This window comes from Crocuta crocuta, unplaced genomic scaffold, assembly GCF_008692635.1.
Source record: "Crocuta crocuta isolate KB4526 unplaced genomic scaffold, BGI_CrCroc_1.0 scaffold139, whole genome shotgun sequence".
Taxonomy (NCBI): Eukaryota; Metazoa; Chordata; class Mammalia; order Carnivora; family Hyaenidae; genus Crocuta; species Crocuta crocuta.
This window is the reverse complement of record NW_027533258.1, coordinates 270520-285894: the sequence shown is the minus strand read 5'-3', so window position 1 is coordinate 285894 and position 15375 is coordinate 270520. Positions and strand designations below refer to the sequence as shown.

General features: G+C 53.3%; 2 protein-coding genes across 4 annotated transcripts in view; one reads left to right on the top strand and one right to left on the bottom strand.

The window, feature by feature from the left end:
• DHRS7B (dehydrogenase/reductase 7B) overlaps positions 1 to 1363 on the top strand; it is a 55753-nt gene extending 54390 nt beyond the window's left edge. For both annotated transcript variants that reach the window (XM_077746838.1, XM_077746837.1), the window contains one exon: positions 112 to 1363. In XM_077746838.1, the coding sequence (XP_077602964.1) occupies positions 112 to 317 (206 nt within the window). In that variant the 3' untranslated portion in view covers positions 318 to 1363. The remainder of the gene's footprint in view (positions 1 to 111) is intronic.
• A 4445-nt stretch (positions 1364 to 5808) lies between these two features.
• Positions 5809 to 15375, bottom strand: part of TMEM11 (transmembrane protein 11) — a 13984-nt gene continuing 4417 nt past the window's right edge. For both annotated transcript variants that reach the window (XM_077746811.1, XM_077746812.1), the window contains one exon: positions 5809 to 6720. In XM_077746811.1, the coding sequence (XP_077602937.1) occupies positions 6204 to 6720 (517 nt within the window). In that variant the 3' untranslated portion in view covers positions 5809 to 6203. The remainder of the gene's footprint in view (positions 6721 to 15375) is intronic.

Genomic DNA, 15375 nt, shown 5'->3' with positions numbered 1-15375 from the left:
CGTGATGGGAAATTCAGCAAGCCCAGCCGACATCGGTTCATGTCAGCTCAAGTCCTGCAAAGAGACTTCCGCTTCTAAGTTCATGTGTTTCTTTTATTTTGTTTACTTTAGTTATGGACAAGACCACGGCCCAAGGCCGAAACCCTGTGGAGGTGGCCCGAGATGTCCTGGACGCGGTGGGGAAGAAAAAGAAAGATGTGATCCTGGCCGAGCTGTTGCCTTCCTTGGCCATTTATCTGCGAACTCTGGCTCCTGGGCTCTTCTTCAGCCTCATGGCCTCCAGGGCCAGAAAGGAGCGGAAATCCAAGAACTCCTAGTCGTGCGTGCCAGCTGGGATAGGGAAGCAGCGCCTCCTGGGTGCAGCTGCTCCATGGGGGCCAGCTGTGTGTGTTGAGACTTTACTGGATGTTTGTCTGATGGGTGGGGAAGATGGAACAGACGCTTGTCCTGAGGATCCCTGGCTAGGCCTCTGCTAACCTTCTTCCCGGGGTGAGGGGTGAACCTTACGGAACAAATGGGGAGCGGAGTTTAAACTAGGAATCTGAAATAAATGAATGAGCAGTAAGAGCTGTAGTCCTCAAGGGCTGGAAGCACCATGCCTCCTTTGAGTTCCAGCCTCCGCCAGCTCCTAGACAGTGTGTCTGTCTTGAAGACCGAAGACATCCTGACATCACCTGACCCAGTTCTCAGGTTTGACGTATCTGTACCACGTACCTGTTTTGGCAGAGTCACTTGTGGCAGGCTGTCATAAGAGGCCATCATCCACATCCATTTTCAGGGCCCTACAGTCCGTCGTCCAACATGACCAGTGCACTAATACATCTTCCGTCTTTCAGCATAACCCAAGTGATGCTGGCTTTGGTACCTGAAAGGAATTTTCCGGTTTCCCCGTGACTCTCACCTGATGCCCTGTAGGCCAGGCCCCACTCCAAGCACAAGACGAATCTGTTAAGGAAACAACAGGCAAAAGGGAGAGGAAAGCCCTGCATGGTCCCGTGTACTCTCTAGGAAAGAGGTCAGAAGCCTGGTCAGGTGGGGAGGAATTCTAAAGCGGCACCTGGTCCCTGGAGAGAGCAGTCATTTGCTAGCTGTGCCTTTTGGATGCCTGCTTCCACCTTGCTGGTTTCTTAAAAATACATGGTTGAGGCTCAGTGAGTGAGTCCACTTCATATCTAAAGTTAAGGATGAAACTTTTCTTGTTACTGAGGCTGAAAGTGGAAATTTTGGGTGCATTGTATGGCTTTCCCAACTTGGAATAAATATCTTGCACGTCATACAGGCATCTTGCATTGTATCCCAACTCTGGTCCTATGGAGCTTGTATTTTAAAAGCTATCCCTGAAGTAAAAATGGCCGAAGCCACAGCCTATGGTCAGTGTTTAAGGCCGTCAAGTTTCCTGGGAGCAGGAGGGTGAGGAGTGGGGCACTGGATCTGGTGATCTTCCCCCACTCCCCCCATGGCCTGAACATTTGAAGGGCCCCTGGTTGAAATGTGGATATAGACACACGGGTTGGCTCCTCATCTTCCAAATAAACCATCTACGTCCCTCCTGACACAGAAGAGAAAGACCTTCCTGTTCACATCAGGGCTGTTAAAGCCAGGGAGGAGCTGGGCCCAAGGCAGCAGTAGCAGCTACTCCAAAGCCTAGCGTTGAAATAAATGGCTAACTGCATAGCAGGTGCTCAGGAAAAGGCAGTGACAGAGAAAGCTGTTCCTCTAAATGGGAACTAGAGAACATCTCTCCTTGGACACTTGTTGACGGGCACTTTCAGCAGGGCCCATATCCAGGTGCTGCCCTTTTCTCTCTGAGAAACATAATGGGCAGCACCTGGAGGCCTGTGTGATCTGCTGCCCTCAGACGAGCACACGGTTAGCAGCCACACAGTCCATCATCAAAAGATGGCATCAAACGCACTTGGTGGCCACTGTGATAGTGGCTGGGAGCCCCCAAGCCCTGACTGGGGTGCAGCCAGGCACACAGAACTTAGAGCAGACATTAGGGTCTCAACCTAGACATGACACTTGAGCCAAAGCCCAAACCACTGGATGTGTATTTACCGCACATTTTTTAAAACTCAACTCACGGGGCGCCTGGGTGGCTTAGTCACTTAAGCGTCCGACTTTCGCTTAGGTCATGATCTCGCGGTTCGTGGGTTCGAGCCCCGCGTCGGGCTCTGTGCTGACTGCCAGCTCAGAGCCTGGAACCTGTTTCAGTCTGTGACTCTCTCTCTGACCCTCCCCTGCTCACGCTGTCTCTCTCTCTCCTAGAAATAAATAAAACATTAAAAAAATAATAATAATAAATAAAACTCAACTCACTTTCTAAAACTTACTTTAGAAACTTTGTATTCTACCGTACGAATAGCGGATAACGTAACAGAAACAACCATTACTCTCGCTGGATCCGGCTGTCTGCCAAAGGCTGAGGCTGAGGCCCGGCCGCTCTTGAGGAGGTTGGCAAGATCAGAGAGGTATTGAAGATGTGCTCGCACCACACAGATGCTCTCTCCAGCCTTAGAAACTACGAAGAGGACTAAAGGGCCAGCAACTCAGGGTTCTTCAGGATCCATATGTGGCACAAGAAGACGCTGGGGGCCTCTGGAGTTGGGCGTGGCTCCCTGGACAGAGCACTGCCTGGTAAAGGCGGAGCTTGCTGTCTCAACTGGAATGGTGGCCACAGCCCTTCTCTGGGAGCCAGGACCCCACCTTGGCATCTCTTTTTAAAAATTTTTTAAAAATTTAGATCCAAGTTAGTTAACATATAGTGTACTAGCGATTTCAGGGATGGAATCTAGTGGTTCATCACGTACATATAACACCCGGCCCTCCTTCCAACGCGTGCCCTCCTTAGTACCCATCACTCATTTAGCCCATCCCCCCACCCAATGCCTGGCCAGCAACCCTCAGTTTGTTCTCTGTATTTAAGAGTCCCTTATGCTTTGTCTCCCTCTCTGTTTGCATATTATTTTTTCTTACGTTCATCTGTGTATTTTAAATTCCACATGAGTGAAATCATGATTATTTGTCTTTTCTCTGACTTATTTTGCTTAGCACAATACACTCTAGTTCCATCTAGGTTGTTGCAAATGGCAAGATTTCATTCTTTTTAATCTCTGAGTAATATTCCATTGAATATATATACCACATCTTCTTTATCCATGCATCAGTCAGTCGACATTTGGGCTCTTTCCATACTGGCTACTGTTGGTAGTACTGCTATAAACACTGGGGTGCATGTGCCCCCTTCGAATCAGCACTCCTGTCTCCTTTGGATGTATTCCTAGTAGTTCAATTGCTGGGTTGCAGGGTAGTCCTATTTTTAATTTTTTGAGGAACCTCCATACTGTTTTCCAAAGGGGCTGCACCAGTTTGCATTCCCACCAGCGGTGCAAAAGGGTTCCTCTTTCTCCACATCCTCGCCAACATCTTTCGTTGCTTGAGTTGGTTCATTGTAGCCATTTGACAGGTGTGAAGTGATATCTCATTGTGGTTTTGATTTGTATTTCCCTGATGATGTCACTCTTGCTTTCAGACCGATGTCTGAATACGAATGTCTGCCACCAGGGGTGGGGTTGGTGGTGATGTTCCAGTTTCTCCTTTCTGTGCTCAAAGCTGTGTTCTCCCCTCTCTCATCCTGGGACTGGGGCTGTGGATGAAAAGCTCAGTTCTGGATTGCTTCTGCCTGCAGATGAAGTTCAAAGGCACTTTCCACTTTCTTCTTTAGGTCTCCTGGTGTTTCGCTGGTCCGAGGGCAGCAGGCACGCCTGTGTTTCATGCCCGAGTCAAGAGCGTGGAAAGTACAACCAAGTGGATTTCCAGACGGCAGCGCCGCACAGCCGCGCCCTGCTGATGGCCGCAGCTCACGCGGGCTCCGGTGGAGGAGCGAGCGCGCAGCTGCCTGGGCGCCCTGCCCGGCTCCCCACACGCCCCACGGAGGGGTCTCCCTCCCTCTCTGCACCAGGGCCTGACAGCTGCTGGACCAGATGTGAACACTTAGGAGGGCACCGAGAGACTGACGGGAGGGGCTGTCAGCGCTGGCCAGGGTCTGTCCCCCGCACTCTTGAGGAGGTGACCTTTACAAAGGCCCTTCGCTCTTCTCTGAAACCGGGGTGAGAGCGGGGGCAGTTCCAACAGGACTCCTGTGATTCGGGTAATGGCACGATGCAGTCACTGAAATGGCACGCGCGGGACTCGTGCGGACCTCGCCGAGAAGGGCCCAGCCGACTTGGCCTTTGTTTCTGTTGGCAGTGATTTAAAACTTGCTGTTCCTTCCAGAGCATGGTGGCATGTCACGGAGGAGCAGAACCCACTTGTCAGCGACTTCTAAGAAGGCGGCAGGAACCGAGAAGCCAGCACCCACGGGAGGGAAGTCCTTCCAGGCGCCGGAGGTGTGATCGTGTCACCCCCTTCCCAGCCCATTCGGGACGCCGCCCACGCGGAGGCCTGGAACGCGAAACTCCTGCCCCGTGCTCCCAGCAGCACCGACTCCCCACCTTGGCATGAGACCTGCAACTGAAGTGGCATCTCGGAATCTGGGCCAGTCCACCTGACAAAACTCACCTTGTGGAGTGCAGCCACAGGCAGCCTGTTTGCACTTGGTTTCTATTCCTGGTGAGGGCGTCTGCTCAGCTGAGCCCCCCCTTTCCCCGAGACGGCTGCTGTGAGTCTACTTCTAGCCTCTCCCCACCCCCACCAGGAAATCTGATGTGCGGGCAGAGCGTGGGGCTCCCTTTCCAAACCTGGGCAGCTTATTACAAGAACACCTACCATTCCGGCCCAGCAGGCTGGGGAGCCGGCAGTCAGACACCCAAGGCATCACGGGCACCCGAACACCTGACACCGATGTGTCTGTCTGGGATCGCAACCCACTTCTCCTCGCTCCGGAGGGCCAGACTGCCATGTGAACAAGTGTGTGCCCGACACCGACTGCCACCCAGCATCCAAAGGAGTGGTTAGTACCTCTAGGCCCCTTGGGTTAGTTTTTCAAACTCTTTGTGGACGATGGATGGTCCTTTCTGAAATCTTTTAGCTCTGGATCTCCCTTATAAGAAATGGCCCAGTCACCCCCTTTGAGCTCTGGACACCTTTGCATGCACCTTTCATTATTCTCTGTTATCTGATCTTCCTGATGGAGCCTTTAAAGCTAGGTTCCCTCTTAAGATGGGCCCTTCAGAAGAAGAACAGTGTAGCTCTTCAGGGAGGACTGAGAGCAGATCTTAGGAAGGCTGCCGTTAAGGCAGGGGACTCGACACCTTGGTGGGAGGGTTGACTTTCCATTTATCCAAAACCTGAGGGACGTGGAGGATGGCGTGCAATCTGCCCTTTGCTCTGAGGGGACACGGGCCCTGACCGCTGTGGAGTGGGATCCCCAGAGAGGCGCTGATGTGATGGTGCTTCTCAGCCTAAGGCAGTGGGCTTGACCTCAGGCACCACCTCAGGAACCACTTGATGCTCTGAAAAAAATACAAATGCTCATTTGTGTGTCCTTCGAAATCAGGAGCTCTGGCCAGGGGGTCTCAGGCCCCAGTTCTCCACGTGGACCAACATGGAAGAGACCCAGTGACCTCTCGACCTCATCACCTGATCCTACCATGTCCCAGACAGCGTTGAGCAGTGCTGGCCTTGAGCACAAGGCCACGGTCAGATGGGAGACTGCTCTGGGAGGGGTCCGCGCCTGCCCTGGTCAAAGGCCCGTACTTGCTGCAGGTGGTGACACCAGGCGCCCACCGCTGCCCCGGGTGAGCTACCACCCAGGGCAGACCGTGGGCAGCAGCTGCAGGCAGTCACAGAAAGAGAAGACACCCGAGGTTGAAATTCTCATAACTTTAATGGTCAATAGCTTCTGGTTGGCTCTGGATGGTACAGTTAAACAATATACTTAAGGACCTCCCCCCCACCCCGCAAGCGCATTCATACCCCCTCAGTAGCCTCACTGCCGTCCACACCGCACCACCCGGTCTTCCCAGACTTCCACAGCTCAGACCCCCTGCGGGTTATGGAAATCCACATCTTAGTGTAATGAGTTGAAAACCCCTCGGTACGCCTGTGACCTGTTATTTTTTTAAAATAACAAATATTAAACCAAACAGCTTCCCAGGCTCCGCCGCCGCCTCACAGAGCAGAAACCTGTTGCGGTGGCAATCTGAGTACTCTGCTGTGTCTCATGGGCCGGGCCGACTGCTCCTCTCCCCGCTGTACTGAAATCATACGGCACAGAGTTCGTAAATCTTCTTTACACAGTACACCAGGGCGGCGAGCGCTATCGTGTTGTGCAGTCTCTTTCTGTGCAGGTCGTCCTTCCGGACCAGCACCACCGGCGTGGACGAGGTGAGTGTGTGCAGGGGCAGGCGGGACAGTCTGTAGGCGTCGTACTCCACCTGGTACTTGCAGCAGGGGTCGAACTGCCAGGAGATGCCGTAGAGGGCACAGCAGGCCAGGCTGAGCACGCCCGCGGGCAGGGAGATGTAGTGGGAGTACTCCGGGGGCAGCGCCAGCGGGCTGCAGAGGCAGGCGGCGCCCGCCAGCACGGCGGTCTTGTGCAGGCAGTTGCCCACGGTGATCCAGCGGGCGGTCTCGTCGCCGATGCGCGTGGGCTCGATCACGATGTACTTGTACTGGGCTTCCAGGGCCTGCTCCAGCTCGTACTCAAACTGGTCTTGGGCGTTCTCCCCACTGTAGATCTCGTGCACGATGTAACAGTCTGTGGCCGACAAGCTCACCCTTGGGGCGGGGGAGACAAAGAAGACGGTCAGGGGGGGACGCGTCCACGCATGTCGGTGCTGGGGCACCGGGCAGAGGTCCGTGCCTGGGGTCTGGGCCTCGCTCAGCTCAGCCCGCGCCCCTCAGGGCCCCACACCGCACTTACACGTTTATCCTCCTTGGAACCCAATACACAAGATAGTAAAGTGTTGGATTTTTCTGAGAGAATGATTACTAGAGAAATGTAGGAAGACACAGGAACAAAGGGGCACCCGGATCGACAGCCTATAACGTGCACCAGGCCTGGGGACGGCCTAAGGCAGGGGACAGCCCCGAGTTCCCAAAGGAGCCCCACGGAAGAAAGAACGGTTTCAGCCCAGAATCACATCAGCACACAGGCCCAAGGCCGGCAGAATGAAACACGCTCTTGGTTTCTCAGAGCGACTGCAGGAGGATTCTTTGATGGAAACCAACAACCCGAGACCAATAATGGCAGACACTGCCCTTTGCGAAGTTCAAAAGGAGTCATCCCTGTCCTGCGGAACAAAAGATAGACAGGGTCGTCTTGGCCTGGGGTGATGGAGAACAAAACTCATCCGGCTGTCAGCAGAGAGCAAGCTGCACAAAGCCCCCAACACCCTTCACAGTGACTCTGAACTTCAGGGTATGGATGACACAAAGGTCCCCCGGTGTCCTGGCCCATGCTGACCCTGCTCCTCGGGGACTCGGTATTTACTGCCAGTAAATGCTCCTCTCATTCATATAGAAACACTGTTCACAAAGACCCACTTCGAGGGGCTGAGCTGATCCAACTTCCCTGGACTAGGGACAGGCCACCTGACGTCACCAGCAGAGACAGATCTGGAGGCTTACGACGACTCAGCTCTAGATCGGGGCCAGAGAGCTGGCTGTGACCATGGGCCACGGGGCATCACTGGCAGTTTCGGGATCCTACGTGAGGTCCCTCCAGTGCAGACTTCGCATCCAAGTCAGAGTCTTTCCACACCCCTGATGGGCAAACCTAAATATAGACCTTGTCATTTCCATTTGGCTTGCTTCAGCCTGTCCCGATCTTTCCAAATCTCCACACTGCCGTCCAGCATATACTGTTTCTCCTAGTTTTGTGTTCTCTGTTCATCTGGTAAAAAGCCTTCTTTATACCAGGCTCTGAAGGGGACACTGCTAGACATGGCTCGAGGCTGGATCAAGTCACTTAACCCCTATTATAGGCAGTGCAGAGCCCCTCTCACACATGCCTCAGCGGCTCTGAAAACAAGGTCACCCCCAGGACTTCCAGGTCCTAGCCTCCCTCAGAGATGAAAGCAATTACGTGTTAGGTTTGTCACGGGCACACTTCAAGGACAAAGGACAGAGACAGACCCCTGAGCACTCCTTCCACTTAGTACTCCCAGGCAGGATTCAGCGCAGTAGAAACTTTCAGCCACAAATAAGCAAACCTAAGAGGCGGTTTCGCTCTGTTAGGAAAATGCCTGATCAATACTCTCCTGTGGTCACATCAGAAAGGAAAAGTCACTTAGGGGCGTCTGGGTGGCTCACTCGGTTGAGCAACCGACTTCAGCTCAGGTCATGATCTCGAGGTCCATGAGTTCAAGCCCCGCCTCGGGCTCTGTGCTAACAGCTCAGAGCCTGGAGCCTGCTTTCGATTCCACGTCTCCCTCTCTCTCCGCCCCTCCCCTGCTTGTACTCTCTCTCTCTCTCTCTCTCTCTCAAAAAAGAAATTTAAAAAAAAAAAAAAAGGAAAGGAAAAGTCGCTGGCAATGGGCTGACCGTGCCGCCAAAGGCAGGGGGAAGGGCAGCCTCCAGGAGGGGCCTCCGTTCCCAGGTGGGAACCACTTTAGCAAAAGGCGCTGACTGGGACTCGGGCATAGGGAACTCTTTACCGTGAAAAGGTAACTGTAATTAAGCTGGGCTCAAGGAAGCCTCCTAATTAAATCACAGGCCCTAATTAAACGGTGTGCACTGGGGAGAAGTCGTTCCCTGGGGGTCGGACAAGAAGCCGCCTCAACACGGGACGTTGCCACGGCCGCTCACTAGTAGTCAGGGCTGCCTCTCCAGGATCAGTTAATGAGCCGTTTCCACAAGAATCTCCTGGAAGCTGACAAAACAGGAAAAGTGGGGTTTTCCTTTCGGAGGCCTCCACTTGGTTTTCGCTCAGGGGGAGATGGTGCTTGTTTTGGCCTTTCCTCGCAGGCAAGATGCGGCACTTTATTTAAAAAAATTTTTTTTAAATGTCATTTTAATTTGAGAGACAGAGTGAGCGGGGGAGGGGCAGAGAGAGAGGGAGACACAGAATCCAAAGGAGGCTCCAGGCTCCAAGCTGTCAGCACAGAGCCCGACACAGGGCTCAAACCCATGGAATGTGTGATGATGACCTGACCTAAAGGCATTTGCTCAACCCACTGAGCCACCCAGACGCCCCAGGATGTGTGCTTTAGAAGCCAGTTAGGAAACCAGCAAACCTGAGCGTCAGGGTTCCCAGCTGGCCGGACAGGTCACTGGGAAGGGGCGGACGGTGCCGGCGCGGGCAGGGGGAGGGAGAGGACCTGGTCCCAGGCAGCCCAGAGACTTCCCGCACATTTTCGAGTCGTGCGGAGGAGGCACTTCCAAGGCCACGTGTGACCGCTATCAAAGCGAGGCCAGGGATGCCTTTCTGGCCACAAAGTTCCTCTAGAACATTCAAAGCCAAGCGTGGGTGTCAAGATTGGGATTCTAGAATGTTCCTGCCCAAACCCAACTCGACCTCAGTACAGTGCCCTCTCTGCCCAGCCGACTGTGGGAAAAAGTACTGTAAAAGTACTGTAAAGTACTCATAAGAAAATGCCTGTTGAAGCCCCACCGATCTAGAACACACTGCTCCATTCTGGAGACACATCAGCAGGCAGATCCCACCTCACCCTCCCCCAGCTTCCACGAGCCCGGCCGGCATCCCCGTCCACGCCGCCTGCCTTTCCCCAGCGCAGGGGCAGCACAGTGGGCTCGGGGCTCTCCTGTCCTCTGTGGACACGGATGAGCAGGTGCATCCCTAGGTACCCTCCAGCCTGACAGTGAGAGGCCAGCACCCTCCAGGTTCCTGTCTCACGGCTGCTGTCACGTGTGCCCTGCGCCAGGCCCGACAGCACGGGGACCACAGTGAGTGGACATGGGCGGCTGTCCACCCTCTGGCCTCCGGCTGCTGGCAGTCGCAAACACCACAGCTCGGACTTGTGTGTGGACGCGGGTATGCTCCCCCAGGACACACACGCAGGTCGGCCAAAGCGCGGTGGCTCCCTGAAGCCCCCACGGCTCTCTGTGGCCACCCCACTCCTACCCATCACCAGCCACCCACAGGGTAAAACAAAAGAGCACAAGCCACGCTGAAGTAACCTCCCAGGAGCCCGCAAACAAGGCAGCCTCCGAGGCCGGCCCAGCGGGTGGTGCCCATGCCGCTACCCTGACCCTCTTGAATCCTCTCAAAGCCAAACCACGAGGCCCAAACTCAGGAAAGGATTGTTTCATTGGGAAAGGGTGTAATCTGAAGTCTGGAGAAGTAGATTTCCAGGATATACAAGGAGACGGTAAGGTACAGCGCGCATATGCACATACACGTGCATGCACACACAGACACACACATGCACGCACGTCGGGGCCCCCAACTGTTAGAGGCCACCGCATCAAGTACTCAACATCTACTCCTTCCACCTGCTCCATGGCTTGGGGTGCCCTATGTGGCCACGAATGTAGGTGTTAAGAGCTGCCCGGCCATAGGCTCCAGTCATGATCTCACAGTCTATGGGTTCAAGACCCGCATCCGGCTCTATGCTGACAGCTCAGAGCCTGGAGCCTGCATCGGATTCTGTCTCTGTCTCTGTCTCTTCTCTCCTGCTTGTATTCTGTCTACCAAAAATAAGTAAACATTAAAAAAAAAAATAGCCAACTGGGAGTCTTTGGGGCTTCCAAAGGGACAATATTGGCGCCTCCCATGGCAGGTGTGAAATGACCAGTAAGAGTCCCTAATAAAGAGTTCAGGTAAAAAAAAAAAAAAAAGAGAGCATGAGAGAGAAAGAGCAATGAAGGAAAAGTTAAGAGATGGGTGAAAAAGGCCAAGCCCAAAATAGTGAGTAGGGTGTGCAATCTGCAGTGAACATGTTTGCTTTTCCACGCAGCACTTCCGGAAATACAAGGACCTGAGAATTCTATCACGTGGGGAGGGGCATGGAGGGGCTCGGGAAAGAAAGGAGAGTCCCGTTTACCAAATGGCTTCTGAACCTTTTGAATTTAGCACACTCCGTGGTACTTACCACAGGGTAAGGGTTATGCTCCTACACACCCCTGCCAGTGCACATCAAGCCCTCCACTAGCCTGGGGAGCAGAGCATCAACCCATCTGAGCTGGGTGGCTGCTGTGGATGTGGCCTCAGGGTCATGGGCACTTGTGACCAGGGCTCTTGAATCTGCCTCCCTCCCTCCGCCTTCCACCAGAGTAGGCCTGAGACCCTCCACCCTCCTCTGAAGCTGCACTGGCATCAGAGGGATGCCCTGGGAACACTGGCTTCGTAGTGAGAAGGTGGCCGTAATGATGCAACCCGATAAACTCCATTCCGCGTATGTGGGCACCTTCTCTGTGCATCTGGCAGCCTGCCAGCATGTGGCCCCGGGGTCCCCTGCACCATCAGGCAACTATTCTCAGGGGAAACGGACATTACAGAAGTAGTCTCAAGCATGGGATCCCCAAAGTCTGGTACCTCCCCAAGGGTCAGAGCTGTGCAAAACTGTTCCGAGCAGCACTGTCTGAGAAGAGCAAAACTGATGGGAAGGGGTGGACAAATCGAGCTGTTTCTCCAGGGGAGGGAAACTGGACATGCAGCTGAAGCCTCCCCTGCAAAGCAAAGGGGAGGGGAGAGCAGATCCGGAGCACCTGCAGGCAAACATACACATTCAGAAGCACACGGAACCAAGGGTCCGGTATTTAGCAACGGTTTCAAGTGTGGTAACTAGGAAGCCAAGCAAGGGAAGGACAATTCAGGAGCAAGCTGGCCTCTGCCTGTGGGAAGGAACATGCGGGCCGGGATAACGCTCGTTTTCCACTCTTGGGTTGAGCAGTGAGCACACAGGGTTAGCAACTGCCTTCAGACCACATGGAATACGCGTGAAACGTCCCGTCCTACCCATCAGTAGGTGTACAGGTCAGTAGTGTTAGGTCACACTGCTGTGCAAGCAGTGTCCATAACAGCTTCATCCTGCAAAACGACAACTTCATCTTCATTAAACCACAGCTCCCAGCACCCACCCCACTTCTACTTTGTGTGTCTGTGAAATTGACAACCTTAGGAACCACATGTTAAGTGAATCATATGGTATTTGTTCTTCTGTGACTCGCTTACTTAACATAACGTTCCTAAGGTTCATTCATGATATACAGCAGGAGTCAGAATTTACTTTGTTTTTAAGGATGAACAAACAATACTGCATCGTATGTATTGACTGCACCTGTTTATCCATCCGTCCGTCCATCATGCTCGGGCTACTTCCCCCTTCCAGCTACTGGGAATGATACTTCTGGAAACATGGTACAAAACTATCTGCTCAAGTCTCTGCTTTTAATCCTTCTGGATATATATCTAGAAGGAAAGCTATTGGATCATGTATTAATTCATTTCTAAAAATTTTTAGAGAGATCCATGTGTGTGTGCGTGAGCAGGGGAGGGGCAGAGAGAGCAAATCCCAAGCAGACTCTACACTGTCACCACAGAGCCTGATGTGGGGCTCGAACTCACGAACCACGAGATAACGACCTGAGCTGAAGTTGGACACTCAACAGACCGTTCTGGTTGTAAATAGGTGTGAGGCAGTATCTCACTGTGGTTCTCCTTTGTACTTTTTAATAACCGCGCTATTGAGACAGAAGTGACATGCCACCCAATTCACCCATCTGCAGTGCACCGTTCAGTGGCTCAGCACTTGCACCACGCTGTGTAACAAACAGCACAATCAATATTAGAGTATTTCCATCACCTCAAAAAGAAACCTCACTGTCCCCCATTTCCCCCACCCCTCTCCAGCCCCTGGCCACACCAGTCCACTGACTGACTCCCTGGACTCACCTCCTCTGGACATTTCCTAGAAATGCAATGACATTTGTAGTCTTTTGTGACTGGCTGCTTTCATTTAGCATAATGTTTTCAAGGGTCAGACATATGGTAGCAAATTTATGACTTCCCACATGTTAAGAAACAGACTTTGGTGTGTTCAACGTAACAATTTTTTAAATTCCCAGATGAAACATCTGGAGGGAAGTATCACAGATGCTGTATATGAAAAGAGGTCAGCAAAGGTTTTCTCTGGATGGTGGCCCAACAGGGTGACTAAAATTTTATTTTCCTCCAAACGGTATCTGTATTTTTCAATAAAGAAAACAAATAACGGGGCGCCTGGGTGGCTTAGTCGGTTAAGCGTCCGACTTTCGCTTAGGTCATGATCTCGCGGTTTGTGGGTTCGAGCCCCGCGTCAGGCTCTGTGCTGACANAAAAAAAAAAAAAAAAAAAAAAAAAAAAAAACAAGTAACTATGTGTTTCACTTATAATAATGGGAAAATTAACTGTACCCTTTTTCTTAAAAAGAAAAACCTTGTTCTACAGCCTCATATCCCGTGGGTGACGAGACCCCACAGCCGCGGGCCCTCCGCAGCCGAGGCGGGCAGGCAGGAGCCCAGTTTGGGCTGCGGCAGCATCTCTGTGCTCGCGGAGAAGCCCACGCTGCCGGGGGACAAGCCTACCACCGCGAGCCTAGCCACAGACAGAACCTCGTGGCCGGGGTGTCCTGCCGGTGAGGACGAGGAAAACCCCACTGCCACAGTCACTCAAGCAGGCCGCCACCACGTTCTGGTCCTGGCGGCACCAGCAGCACCTAACCTAACCACGTCCTGGGGTGGCCCTGGGCTCACGGGCAGCCCGCGGCGGGAGCCCCCCTCTGAGGCCCAAAGGATGCCAACTCAGAGCTCCGTGAAGGCAGCTGTTTTCGTCACGGTATCCCCTGCCCCGGGCCTGAATGTGACGGGCCACCAAAAGCCGTCAGGGGCGCTGATGGTTAAACGTCCAATTTCAGTTCAGGTCATGATCTCACGGTTCATGAGTTTGGGCCCCACGTCGGGCTCCATGCTGACAGTGTGGGGTCTGCTTGGGACTCGCTCTCCCTCTCTCTGCCCCCTTCCCCACTTATTCATTCTCTCTCTCAAAATAAATAAACTTTAAAAAAAAAAAAAGACATTAGTGGAAACTCATTTCAAATGAGTAACAGGAGAAAAACAATGACATTAAACTAGGTCCATATGTCAGGTTGCTTTCTACCTACTAAGCACACGGTCCCTCAATTACCTCCGCCATGCGAGGCGCTGGACTTTACCTTGGCCCCAGGTCTAGGGGACCGTACCGCAGGCTTCCTCAGGAGCCAGAGGCAGGAGGACTCTACACTGTGCATTTACAGCCTAATGAGGGAGCGCCTGCGGGGGGCTCAGCAGCTAGGCATCCGCCTCCTGGTTGCAGTTCAGGTCATGATCTCGGGGTCCGTGGGGTTGAACCCTGTGCTGGGCTCTGCACTGATAGCGTGGAGGCCGCTTGGGGCTCACTCTCGCACAATCTCTCTCTCTCTCTCTGCCCCTCCCTCACTCACACTCTATCTCAAAATAAATACAAAAACCTAAAAAAGAAGTTGGAGAATAAAAAAAAAAAAGAGTGGGGGCAATTAGTAGAGAAAGACACAGACAGGGAGCCCCAAATATTGCGGATGGTTCCAAACCGGCCAAGTAATTTCCATGGGCCGCTGACATTTCCATCAGTTTCAAAGAAAGCCACACGCCAGACAACACTGCCCTCCCCGGCGCTCTGCTGGCTGAGCAGCTCTGCCGTGGGAAGAACACAGCGCACCAAGTGTGGGAGTCAAGAGACCTGGATTCAAGCTCCCTCTCGGTTACTCACTGGCTTTGTGTCCAAGGGCAAAACCCCTCGCAGCGCCCGGCGGCCCCGTGTCACCTGGGGCAAGGCCTGAGCTCTCCCCCAGGACGGCAATGAGGCTGGAGCGGGGTCAGGTGTGCACACTGAAGTGACAGCAGCAAAGCACCGCCCCAATGTAAGGCCCACACAGCTTTTATAATTGAATTAACTAAAACTGAAATAAAGAGGCGCCTGGGTGGCTCGGTCAGTTGAGCGTCCCAATCAGTTTGGGCTCAGGCAATAATCTCACGGCTCATGGGTTCAAGCCCCGTGTCGGGGTCTGCGCTGATGAGCCTCCTTGGGATTCTCTCTCTGCTCCTCCCCCACTTGCGTGCGTAGCATGCACACACTCTCCCCCCCATCCCCTCCCTCCAAATAAATAAATAGCCTTAAAAAAAAAAAAAAACCTATAAAATAAAAAATCCAGTTCCTCAGACGCTGTGGCCACACTTCAACCTCTCAACGCGCACATATGGCTAGTGGCTCCCCTGATGGGCAGCACAGATGCAGGACACCTCTGTCACATCACAAAATCCCACTGACCGGCCCTGAGCTAGAGAACGCTATGGCTGCTAGCTGCTTACTGGCCTTCCCAAGAGCTCTGTGGCCCAGCCAGGGGCTGCTGGCACCAGGGACAGAGCAGGAGGGGCCCCTGTGGGGGCTCTGTGCAGAGGCTGCCCCCCCGCCACCCC